The sequence below is a fragment of the Saccopteryx bilineata genome, chromosome 7 (genome assembly GCF_036850765.1).
Source record: "Saccopteryx bilineata isolate mSacBil1 chromosome 7, mSacBil1_pri_phased_curated, whole genome shotgun sequence".
NCBI classification, from domain to species: domain Eukaryota; kingdom Metazoa; phylum Chordata; class Mammalia; order Chiroptera; family Emballonuridae; genus Saccopteryx; species Saccopteryx bilineata.
The window spans coordinates 70,442,887-70,455,278 of record NC_089496.1 but is presented as its reverse complement, the minus strand read 5'-3'; the positions used below and the strand labels follow the sequence as shown (position 1 = coordinate 70,455,278).

The following is a 12,392-nucleotide window of genomic DNA, read 5'->3' as shown; positions in this document are numbered from 1 at the left end:
AGAGGCATTCACTCTTAATCAGGTGCCACTTATATGCCAAGAAAGTAAGGTTTCTAAAAGCAGATTTAGAATTTCTCCATAAACTGCTTTTTCCTGGCCTGTGGAGATGCCTGCCACCTACTGACTGAACCCTAACTTGACCTAGTCTCCTGACTGGCTGGGGCAGAGCAGTGGTGGTGATGACTGTCTTCCATATACTCACATATCTGACAAGGGCTGTAAGAATGGTGTACATCTTGCAAAGGTCCTTTAGCAGGATGTCTACACAGCTGCCCGATGGCAGGGCCGTCTGCACCAATTCATGGAAAAATGTAAGCAGAGTTCCCAGCTGCATGATGATGGCTTTCTCCACGAGATGGTTTGGTAGTGCTGCCTGAGAAGGGGCCTCTTCTGAAGGGAAAAGAAATTGGCACATTCAAACCCAAATGGCCTTATTTTCTAGTTAAAGTGAAGGAGATTGGCCCTGGCTCTGGCTCAGTGGATAGAGCAGGGGTCCCCAAACTTTTTACACAGGGGGCCAGTTCACTATCCCTCAGACCGTTGGAGGGCCGGACTATAAAAAAAACTATGAACGTCCGAGTCACGGCACCAAAAAAAAAAAACTATGAACAAATCCCTATGCACACTGCACATATCTTATTTTAAAGTAAAAAAACAGAACGGGAACAAATACAATATTTAAAATAAAGTACAAGTAAATTTAAATCAATAAACTGACCAGTATTTCAATGGGAACTATGCTCCTTTCACTGACCACCAATAAAAGAGGTGCCCCTTCTGGAAGTGCGGTGGGGGCCGGATAAATGGCCTCAGGGGGCCGCAGTTTGGGGGCCCCTGGGATAGAGTGTTGGCCTGGCGTATGGATGTCCTGGGTTTGATTCCCAGTCAGAGCACACAGGAGAAGTGACCATCTGCTTCCCCCCCTTCCCCCCTCTTTTCTCCCTGTTCCTCTCCTACAGCCAATGGCTCAATTGGTTCGAGTGTGGCCCTGGGTGCTGAGGATAGCTCTATGGGGGTGCATCATCAAGTGCTAAAAATAGCTCAGTACTCAAGCATCAGCCCCAGATGGAGTTACCAGGTGGATGCTGGTTGGGGCACAGGCAGGAGTCTGCCTCACTATCACACCTCAAGGGAGGGAGGGAGGAAGTCAAGGCAATTTAGAAATCCACTCAACACCGTTAACTACAGGGTCTATATGGAAAACAAGCACGTGACCCGTCACAGAGTGAATTGACAACTGCTGTCATAGCCACAGTACTGTCTGTGCTGAACACACTGGAGATCTAGCGAAACAAATAGAGCTCATGCAGCAGTCCACTTTGGATTTTAGCTGACTTTGCTTTCATCACAATTCCTGGAACCCTACCCTGAAATCATCTTACCTGATGTGGTTTCTTGGCTCACTTGTCCCTTGAGCTTGGTGATTAGCCAGTCCACTTCTTCTAGGACCTTCTCAGCCTGACTCAGAACCACTAACTGTGAAAGAAAAACATGCTTATCATGGCTCACTGCATGTAGCTGCTGGCATAACGGAACGACTAGGGCCATCTGCAGGTAGACTACAGGCCTCAGGACATAGGCCACGGTAATTTACCCTTAGCATGAAATAAAATGGAAAGAATGACAAGACTATTTCCCATGGCTCCGAATCAAGACTTACACAGACAGTAGGGGCCGCTGTCCTCAGATTCACAATTGCGAAGTGGTTGGTTTTCTCCACCTCTATATCCTGGGGAGCCAGAGAAGTGAGCTGTAATGGCAGTAGGCTGTTTCCCTGACCTCTACCCTCACCCAGGGTGTTGTATGAAGGCTTACTGTACCTCATCTATGTCTCCAAGATGCCCATGGATATCCTGGGACAAGTCACGCAGTAGGGTGACAGGGCTCTTAAACGAAACATGGAGGCTAAAGAGCAAATTCATCAGGCCCTTGCAAAACGAGGCATCCTCTGGAGTAGGAAAGGAAGAACATCAGGTGAGTTATAACCCTGTCAGTGCTCCTGGGGGAAGAGATGCTTAACCAGAACACATAGCTTGTCATGTCCCAGGCACAAGAGCCCAGTGCTGCACACTCCAACCAAGCAGCACACACAATTGTGCACTTCCCTCCGTGTGCCCAAAGGAGCAAGACATTTCCCATGACTCATCAGCCCCTACCACTGTATAACCAGCTCCCCCAGGAACTCTCTGCCTCAATCGCCACACCAAGGAAACCGCTATCCTAACTCGTAACCTTACATTCAGTTTTGTCTGATTGAACTTTGTAGCTACACGGAGTCATACAGTACTCGTGTTGAGCTTCTTTAGTTCAACATTACATTGTATCAGTGTTGTCTGTTCATTCTCACTTTTAAACCACACTTCACTGTGTGTATACATCAAAATCCCTTTATCCCTTCTACAACTAATGAACATTTGGGTTTGTTTTATTTATTCAAACAGTGCTGTGATGGTTAATTCTTCCCCCTAATTGTTGGGAATGAAATTGTTGGTCCTATATGTATGTTTAATTTTAGTAGCTAGTGCCCAAATGTTCCTGAGTGGATATACCAACCTGCATCCCACCAGCAGTGAATGAGAGGTCCCCCTGCTGTTTTTCCCAAAACTTGGCATTGGTATTGTGTATTTCTCATTTTGGCTATTCTGCCAAACATGTAAATGCTATTCGGTAACGATGATTTTAAATAAAGCCTAAAAGGAAATGTGGGAGGAAACTCACCCCGGCTGTTTTCCTTGCAAATCTTAGATGTCCAGGATAACATCTGCACAAACTAGAGAGCATTCAGATATTAAAGAAATGTGCTAAGAGACAGATATAGAAGAGCCTGAGATCTTTCTAAATCTAATCACTGGCCAATGTAAATAAATTCAAAATTATGAGAACTACTGGTATTTTCTCATAATATAGCATATACCTTAATACTAAAATCTATGCTCCATTACAGGCCCCACATCCTGGGGTCTGGGCTGTTATGCCCAAGCTCCCTATACCCCCAACGACCATGGTCTAGGCCTAGACTCTAGGGCTAGAGTTCCTTTTTTCTTTCCCAGGCCTCAAAATCTTGAGGCCTCTTTAAAGATATTAGGTTTAGTAGAGAGGTTTAGGAGAGTAAGATCTTGGCCTTGAGGATCCAAGAGGCCAGAGGAGGTTAGAAGGGAGTGGAGGGAAAAGGAAAAAGAAAAAAGAAAAGAACCAAGCCTGACCGATGGTGACACAGTGTATAGAGCCATCAACCTGTGGGGCTGAGGTCCTAAGTTCAAAACCCTGAGGTCGCCGGCTTCAGTGTGGGATCACCGACATGACCCCATGGTCTCTGGCTTTAGCCCAAAGGTTGTTGGCTGGAGCCCCCCCAGTCAAGGCACATATGAGAAGTAGTAAGTGAACAACTAGAGTGCCTCACTACAAGTTAATGCTTCTCATCTCTCTCCCTTCCTATCTGGAAGGTTGGGAGGATAGGAGTGAGGGAGGGACAAAGTCAGCCCGTTTTCTTAGCTGGTAGGAGGCCTGGATTGCCAGACATGTATGAGCTCTCTGCTCTGGCAATTCTTTCAGTAGGCCTTCAGTTGCAAAGGCCCTGAAATGCTGGGATACTTCAGTGCAAGATAACCAGTAAGAATTCATTTTTGATCTCTTGGGGGGAAAAGTAAATTCAGAGTCTAATTCTGAAAGCTCTCTGTGAACTGACATAAAAAAAAGTCTGCAGATACAGTGTGAAATGTAACCAGCAGGATGTACAGCATGCTTTTATGTGAAGAGGGGTAGGGACGGGAAAAAGAATCTATATTCATATTTGCTTCTCTAGGAATAAAGAAACTCTTGAAGAATACTAAGAAACTATAAAAAGATATTTACTGCCCTGGCCGGTTGGCTCAGTGGTAGAGCGTTGGCCTGGAGTGCAGGAGTGCCGGGTTTGATTCCCGGCCAGGGCACACAGGAGAAGCGCCCATCTGCTTCTCCACCCCTCCTCCCTCTCCTTCCTCTCTGTCTCTCTCTTCCCCTCCTGCAGCCAAGGCTCCATTGGAGCAAAGTTGGCCCAGGCACTGAGGATGGCTCCATGTCCTCTGACTCAGGCGCTAGAATGGCCCTGGTTGCAACAGAGCAAAGCCCCAGATGGGCAGAGCATCGCCCCCTGGTGGGCATGCCAGGTGGATCCTGGTCGGGCACATGCAGGAGTCTGTCTGACTGCCTCCGTTTCCAACTTCAGAAAAAAAATAAAAATTAAAAAAAAAAAGATATTTACTTATTTGGGGGAGAAAAAGAGCTAAATAAGTGGGTGACAAGAACAGGATAGAAGGAAGGCCACTTACTATAAATCTTTTTATAATATCTGGTTTGCAAATCACAGGACTTTATTAGCTGCTCAAAACTAAATTTAAAAAACAAGACACTACCTGAAATTATCGAGGGGGGAGGGCAGGCAATAAATTGTAAAATAAATTTTTTCAGTATATATTAGCTTTTCGATTAACCCATTTATTTTCCCTTAAACGCCGCCCTGCCTAATTCTCTCTGGGATAAAAGAATGAAGCTGCAAGTAGAGTGGGAATGAGTTGTTTGGCTCTAGGATGAAGCTAGTAGCTAGCAAAAGAGACTTCCTTTGGGCTACTTGAAATTCAGAGGACAGGGGGAAAACCAGGTCTGCTTTTCTTTTTTTTTTTTTTTGCATTTTTCTGAAGCTGGAAACAGGGAGAGACAGTCAGACAGACTCCCGCATGCGCCCGACCGGGATCCACCCGGCACACCCACCAGGGGCAACGCTCTGCCCACCAGGGGGCGATGCTCTGCCCATCCTGGGCGTCGCCATGTTGTGACCCTCCTGGGTGTCGCCATGTTGCGACCAGAGCCACTCTAGCGCCTGGGGCAGAGGCCACAGAGCCACCCCCAGCGCCCGGGCCATCTTTGCTCCAATGGAGCCCTGGCTGCGGGAGGGGAAGAGAGAGACAGAGAGGAAGGCGCGGCGGAGGGGTGGAGAAGCAAATGGGCGCTTCTCCCATGTGCCCTGGCCGGGAATCGAACCCGGGTCCTCCGCACGCTAAGCCGACGCTCTACCGCTGAGCCAGCCGGCCAGGGCGTCTGCTTTTCCACAATCAAATACTCTAATACCCTAGACCAGTGGTCCCCAACCACCGGGCTGCGGACTGGTACCAGTCCGTGGGCCATTTAGTACCGGTATGCAGAGAAAGAATAAATAACTTACATTATTTCCGTTTTCTTTATATTTAAGTCTGGCCTGACCAGGCGGTGGCGCAGTGGATAGAGCATCGAACTGGGATGTGGAAGGACCCAGGTTTGAGACCCCGGGGTTGCCAGCTTGAGCACGGGCTCATCTGGCTTGAGCAAAAAGCTCACTAGCATGGACCCAAGGTCACTGGCTCCAGCGGGGGGTTACTCAGTCTGCTGAAGGCCCGGGGTCATGGCACATATGAGAAAGCAATCAATGAACAACTACAATGTTGCAACGAAAAACTGATGATTGATGCTTCTCATCTCTCTCCGTTCCTGTCTGTCTATATCTATCCCTCTATCTGACTCTGTCTCTGTAAAAAAACTTAAAAAAAAAAATTAAAAATTAAAAAAAAATTGCCTGACCAGGCGGTGGCACAGTGAATAGAGCGTCAAACTGGGATGCGGAAGGACCCAGGTTCGAGATACCGAGTCCAGTGCGGACTCATCTGGTTTGAGCAAGGCTCACCAGCTTGAGCCCAAGGTCGCTGGCTTGAGCAAGGGGTCACTCGGTCTGCTGTAGCCCCGGTGGTCAAGGCACATATGAGAAAGCAATCAATGAACAACTAAGGAACCGCAACGAAGAATTGATGTTTCTCATCTCTCTCCCTTCCTGTCTGTCTGTCCCTATCTGTCCCTCTCTCTGTCTGCCACAAAAAAAAAAAATTTTTAAAAATTAAAAAAAATTAAGTTTGAACGTTTTATTTTTTAAAAAATGACCAGATTCCCTCTGTTACATCCATCTAAGACTCACTCTTAATGCTTGTCTCGTAAGTTCAACAATTATATTTTAAAATACCACAGTGTTTACACCGGTTGCATAATTTTATTTTGTGCAATTATCCATCCCACCCTAAAGGCCGGTCCGTGAAAATATTTTCTGACATTAAACTGGTCCGTGGCCCAAAAAAGGTTGGGGACCACTGCTCTAGGCTATAAAGAATAGCTCTTCCTGGCCCTGGCCAGTGGCTCAGTAGATAAGAGTGTCGGTTCAGCATATGGACGTCCCAGGTGAGATTATAGTAAAGCACCATCTGCTTCTCCCCTCTCGCTCCCCCCTTTCCCCTTCTTTCCCTGCCACAGACAGTGGCTCCATGGGTTTGACCTTGGCCCCAGGCACTGAGGACAGCTCCATTGGAGCACATCAGCCTCAAGTACTAAAAATAGCTCAGCACTAGAGCATTGGCCCCAGATGAGGTTACCAGGGTGGATGGGGTTGCTAGGGTGGATCCTGGTGGGGGCACATGCAGGAGTCTGCCTATCTTCTAACCTAAAAAAAAAAAAAAGACTGGGTCTTCCTGACGCAAGGACTCACACAAGGAGCCTGTGCCCCAGGGCTCCAACTTGTCTTCCTCACAGACAGTCTCTGTGACAGAAACACACAGCCCCAGGTACTCAAAGGTGCTTGTTGCCATCATGTTGGGAAACTATTCCTGAATGGAGCAGACCCTCAAAACATGGCCCTACTCTTACTCTCCTATGTGTGTGAACATTAATATGGGCATACAATCGTATGTTTGTGTACACACCTACATCTCATCTTAGTTGTTTCTGCTTTGGGAGTGTAGCCACTTCCGATTTAATCCCCTTTTGTTGGATTTTCCCCAAAGTTAGTACCAGCTAACCTCAAGAAAAGCAACTGCTGAATGTCAGCTACCTACTTAATAAATAACATACTTTCAACTTAAAAAGGAGGAAACACCAAGAGTAAAAACACAGGTTAAGAATCTGCCTGACCAGGCGGTGGCGCAGTGGATAGAGCATTGAATGGGGATGCCGAGGACCCAGGTTCGAGACCCCGAGGTCACCAGCTTGAGCGTGGGCTCATTTGGTTTGAGCAAAAGCTCACCAGCTTGGACTCAAAGTTGCTGGCTCAAGCAAGGGGTTACTCGGTCTGCTGTAACCCCCCAGTCAAGGCACATATGAGAAAGCAATCAATAAACAACTAAGGTGTCACAATGAGCAACGAAAAACTAATAATTGATGCTTCTCATCTCTCCGTTCCTGTCTGTCCCTGTCTATCTTTCTCTCTGACTCTGTAAAAAAAAAAAAAAAAAAAAAATCTGAAGGAACAAAAGATAAAGACTTTTTTTTCCTCTAGTGCTTACTGTTGACACTTGATAGTGGCCAAACACAAGTACTGTTATTACCCTGAATGGTTGCATGTAATCGTGCCATGGGAAAAAACACTACACAGGAAAGGGTAGACCTTACAGCAACTCAGGAGCACAAATAAATATATAATTTAAAACTAGCTAGACTTCAAGAGGCTATTTAGATATGTTCTAAGTCAATAACCCGCGCCTTCTATGGGATGCTGGGCGGGCCTGGAGGAGTGCCTGCACCTGAGGGGAGGAGGGCTCCAGCAGCCTGGACAAGCTGGAGAGGACACTGACGAGGAGGACGGCTTCTCTACTGTTCAAGTCTTCCTCTTGGTTGCTGAGGAAATTCAACAAGGACCTCTGAGGAAGGAAACACACAGACACATTAGCAGAACCATTCGTAGTGGGGAGAAGAAACAACTAGCCAGAGATTCTCAAGCTGGGACCAAAAGGACTTGAAGCTATCAAAATTCCAGGAGGACAAAATCTGAAAATAAGCTCAGCTGAACGGGTTGTTTCCTACTGATTTTTACCATCAAGTGAGCATATCGACCCCTCGGTCCGTGTCCATTAGGGAAGACTGTGCACCTAATTCTGGGTGGCTTCTAGCTCCTCAAAGCCCACCCACTGACCTCAGGTTTAGACTCCACCACCACCAGCTTTTCCTACACACCTTCCCTGTTTTTCTTCTCTTTATTCCTCTCATCACCTGAAATACTCTGTATTTTGTTTGTCAGTCTCCTTCCCACTACAATGTAAGTGGCAACGGGTCAGAGGTTTTCTCTTCTGTTCCTACCATGTTCCAAAAACCTGGAACAGTCCCTGGCACCTAGCAGGAATTTTCAAATTATCCTCATGTTGTGATAACTAATCTAACGGTTAGAAACTAAGAGGCTTCATTGTCCCTTCTTCATGCAATCTGACAAACCCAAATTATACCATGGACACAAACACAGGAACACCACACCTTAACAGGCTCCTGGCTCTCTCTGTGTCAGCTCCAACAGTGATTCTTGGTGGCACTGATTGCAGGAGGGTAGGGTGGCTTAATGCACACCAGACCGAGCATTCTTTTTTTTTAAATTTTTTAATTTGATTTTTTTTTTAGAGAGAGAGACATCAATTTGTTGTTGCTCTCATGAATGCATTCACATGGATTGATTCCTCTGTGTGCCCTGAACAGGGCTGGAACCTGCAACCCTGGCGCATCAGGATGATGCTGCAACCGAGCTACCTGGCCAGGGCCCCCGGCATCCTTTTAACTGTGTTACCTTCCACTCTAAGAGCTATGTCTTCTTACTTGGACGATGACCCCAAAAAAATTCCTGTCCCACTTGCTCACTGCCGGCTGGTTGTTACCAGCTGGCCGGGCTAGCGCTCCCTTTGCAAGGACCCTCAGGCAAGTCTGCAGCTTCCCAAGGCTTCTCACCTGAAACTGCCGGATCTGGAAGGCTGCTCTTTGGGTGACACTGACTTCCACTTCTTCTCCCTCATTATCTGGGACATCTAAGAAAGGAAAAAAATTATGTCTTCTTAAAATGGACTTACTGTGCTTTTCTGGTGTTTTAATAGCTAAAATTTTAGAAAGTCCAAAGTCTAGAGACAGATTTACACATATTCCTAACATTCTGAAATTTCTTCATTTTCACTGAGTTCCATTTTGCGGTCACTACCTATGGGTAAGTGTAATCCAGTAGATGCCAATTCTGAATCCACTAGATGTCACTTCCTAGCAACATCAGCACTGTCCTCAGACGACCTCTGAGAGGTTAACAAATAGAATCAAGAGGATTGGTTAAGAAACCAGATGAAGTCAATTTTATCAAAACTAAAATGCACACCCAGTGCCCGGAGGAACAGGGGAATCCTGAGTGAGAAGAACTGCTGCACGGCGTCAAGCACCTTCTGCAAACCCTCCAGGCACAGCAGCGAGATGCTCTTTCCCTTCTCTTTCCTTCCTGTCTCTTCAACGGAAGTCGGAATAGAAGTGTATCTCCAGAGCAAGACCCTGAAAGGGGGAAAGCAATTTTATTTATTTATTTATTTATTTTTACAGAGACAGAGAGAGTCAGAGAGAGGGTTAGACTGGGACAGACAGACAGGAATGGACAGAAATGAGAAGTACCAATCATCAGTTTTTCATTGCGACACCTTAGTTGTTCATTGATTGCTTTCTCATATGTGCCTTGACCGCAGACCTTCAGCAGACTGAGTAACCCCTTGCTCAAGCCAACGACCTTGGGTCCAAGCTGGAGAGCTTTGCTCAAACCAGATGAGCCCACGCTCAAGCTGGCAACCTTGGGGTCTCAAACCTGGATCCTCCGCATCCCAGTCCAATGCTCTATCCATTGCGCCATCGCCTGGTCAGGTAGTAATTTTATTTTTAAAATCAGCTTTACTGAGGTGCAATTTACATACAGCAGAATTCACACCCTGTAGACACACAGCTTTTTTTTCTTCTTCTTTTTTTAAGTAAGAGGAGGAGAGATAGACTCCCACATGTGAACCCAACTGGCAAGCCCCCTAAGGCTATTCTCTGTCCATCTTGGGCCATTACTGGGCAACTAAGCTATTTTTAGTGCCTGAGGTGGGAGGTTCCACAGAGCCATCCTCAGTGCCCAGAGCCAGTTTGCTCCAACCAATCAAGCCATGGCTCAGGAGGGGTAGGGGGAGAGGGAGGGAGGGAGAGAGGGAGGGAGAGGGGGGAGGGAGGGAGAGAAAGAGAAAGAAAAAAGAGGGAGGGGGAAGGACAGAGAGGCAGATGGTTGCTTCTTCTGTGTGTTCTGACCAGGAATTGAACTAGGGACCATCCACACACTGGGCTGACACTCTACCACTGAGCCAGCCAGCCAGCCAGGGCCAATCCTATTGTGATTATAATCTGCATTTACCTAATGATGAATTATATTCACTCTTTTCTGTCCTTATGTGTCTATCATCTATATATGTTTTTTAATAAAGTGTTCAATATTTTACCCATTTCTTAAATTCGGCTGTTTGTTCTCTTATTAACAAGTCTAGGACTTCTTTATGTGCTCTGGTTACAATTCCTTCATCAGATTTGTTTTGTAAATATTTTCTTTTAATCAGAAGCTTATCTTGTAATTTCCTTAAGTGTTTTATAAAAAACAATTAATTAAAAAAATAATTGTGGTCTGACAGGGTGGTGGCACAGTGGATAGAGCATCAAACTGGGACTCTGAGGACCCAGGTTCAAGACCCTGAAGTCACCAGCTTGAGCACAGGCTCATTGGGTTTCAGCAAGGCTCAACAGCTTGAGCCCGAGGTCGCTGGCTCAAGCTCAAGCAAGGGGTCACTCGGTCTGCTGTAAGTCCTCCCAGTCAAGGCACATATGAGAAATCAATTAATGGACAACTAAGAAACCGCAACGAAAAACTGATGTTTCTCATCTCTCTCCCTTCCTGTCTGTCCCTATCTGTCCCTCTCTCTGACTCTGTCTCTGCCACAAAAATAAATAAATGAATGAATGAATGATTGTGCGCCTGACCAGGTGGTGGTGCAGTAGATAGAGTGTCAACCTGGGACACTGAGGACCCAGGTTCGAAACCCTCAGGTTGCCAGCCTGAGTACAGGCTCACCAGCCTGAGCATGGGATCATAATAGACATAAAACCCAATGGTCGCTAGCTTGAGCCCAGAGGTCGCTGGCTGGGGCCTAGGGTCACTGGCTTGAGCAAAACATTTCATACGTCAAGGCACATATGTAAAAGCAATCAATGAACAAGTAAGGTGCTGCAATTATGAGTTGATGCTTTTCATTTCTTTCCCTTCCTGTCTGTCCCTCTCTTGCTCGCTAAGAAAAAAAAAATGTGCGTCTGGTGTTGTATCTAAAAAAATTTTTTTTTTCGTGACAGAGACAGAGAGAAAAACAGAGAAAGGGACAGACAGGAAGAGAGAGAGATGAGAAGCATCAATTCTTTGTTGCAGCTCCTTAGTTGTTCATCGATTGCTTCCTTTTATGTGCCTTGACGGGGGGGGGGGCGGGGAGGCTAGAGCAGAGTGAGTGACCCCTTGCTCAAGCCAGTGACCCACACTCAAGCTGGTGAGCCCACGCTCAAGCCAATGACCTCGAGGTTTTGAAGTTAGGTCCTCTGCATCCCAGTTCAATGCTCTATCCACTGCACCGCCTGGTCAGGCTAAGAAATATTTACTTAAAACAAGATCAAAAATATTTTTCTGGCCTGGCTTGTGGTGGCACAGTGGGTATAGCATTGACCTGGAATGCTGAGGTCCCCAGTTCGAAACCCTGGGCTTGCCTGGTCAAAGCACATACATATGGGAGTTGATGCTTCCTGCTCCCCCCTCCCTTCTCTCTCTCTCTCCTATCTAAAATGAATTTTTTTAAAGTTTGTTTTACATTTATGTCTCTGATCCATTTCAAGTTAATATTTTGTATATGACATAAGGAATGAATAAAGGTTTGTTTTTTTGTATATGAATGCCCAATTATAGAAAAGACCATTCTTTCTTTCTCCATTAAATTATCCTGGCACTGTCAAATCAAATAATCATACTTGTGTTAATTCTGAACTGTCTATTCTGTTCATTGATTTTTGCCAATATCACACTATCTTAGTTACAGCAACTTTATGAAAAGACTTGAAATCAGGGAGTGTGAATCCTCTTTGCTCTTTAATTGCCAACTTGTTTTAGTTATTCTAATTATTCCTCTGTTGGAGAGGCCACAGCAAGTGGAACAGGTTTCTGTGGGTGAGAGTAACTTACCGAGTTATGTCACAGAGGTTATGAAAGATCTTATCTGGGTTCTGGCCATCTGGGCCGCTCACATGCCCTGTGTCCTTCAACTGCTGTACCTTCTGCAGAGCCGCGCTCACTGCATAGCGCATGAACTCAGTGCTGGACCTGAGCACAGACAGACTCTCTGCATGGCTCTGGGTACTGTCCCTGGAGGGAGAGACGGAGAGACAGAGATTCCCCTACAACTACTGGGATCTGGAATTAGGCTTTCTAAGGGCTGTTCAGAGTAGCTGCATCCAGCAAACTCTGAATGACAGACCCTAAGCAGCCCATCCCAGAGTCAGTGCCA

General features: G+C 46.2%; 1 protein-coding gene across 3 annotated transcripts in view; it reads right to left on the bottom strand.

The window, feature by feature from the left end:
- FANCI (FA complementation group I) overlaps positions 1–12,392 on the bottom strand; it is a 63,938-nt gene that overhangs the window by 6,595 nt on the left and 44,951 nt on the right. For all 3 annotated transcript variants that reach the window (XM_066240307.1, XM_066240306.1, XM_066240305.1), the window contains exons 24-32: positions 12,071–12,250; positions 9,167–9,333; positions 8,755–8,831; positions 7,569–7,685; positions 2,719–2,770; positions 1,821–1,948; positions 1,661–1,729; positions 1,383–1,476; positions 203–390 (exon numbers count right to left, since the gene is read on the bottom strand). In XM_066240307.1, coding sequence (XP_066096404.1) covers positions 203–390; positions 1,383–1,476; positions 1,661–1,729; positions 1,821–1,948; positions 2,719–2,770; positions 7,569–7,685; positions 8,755–8,831; positions 9,167–9,333; positions 12,071–12,250 — 1,072 coding nt within the window. The remainder of the gene's footprint in view (positions 1–202; positions 391–1,382; positions 1,477–1,660; positions 1,730–1,820; positions 1,949–2,718; positions 2,771–7,568; positions 7,686–8,754; positions 8,832–9,166; positions 9,334–12,070; positions 12,251–12,392) is intronic.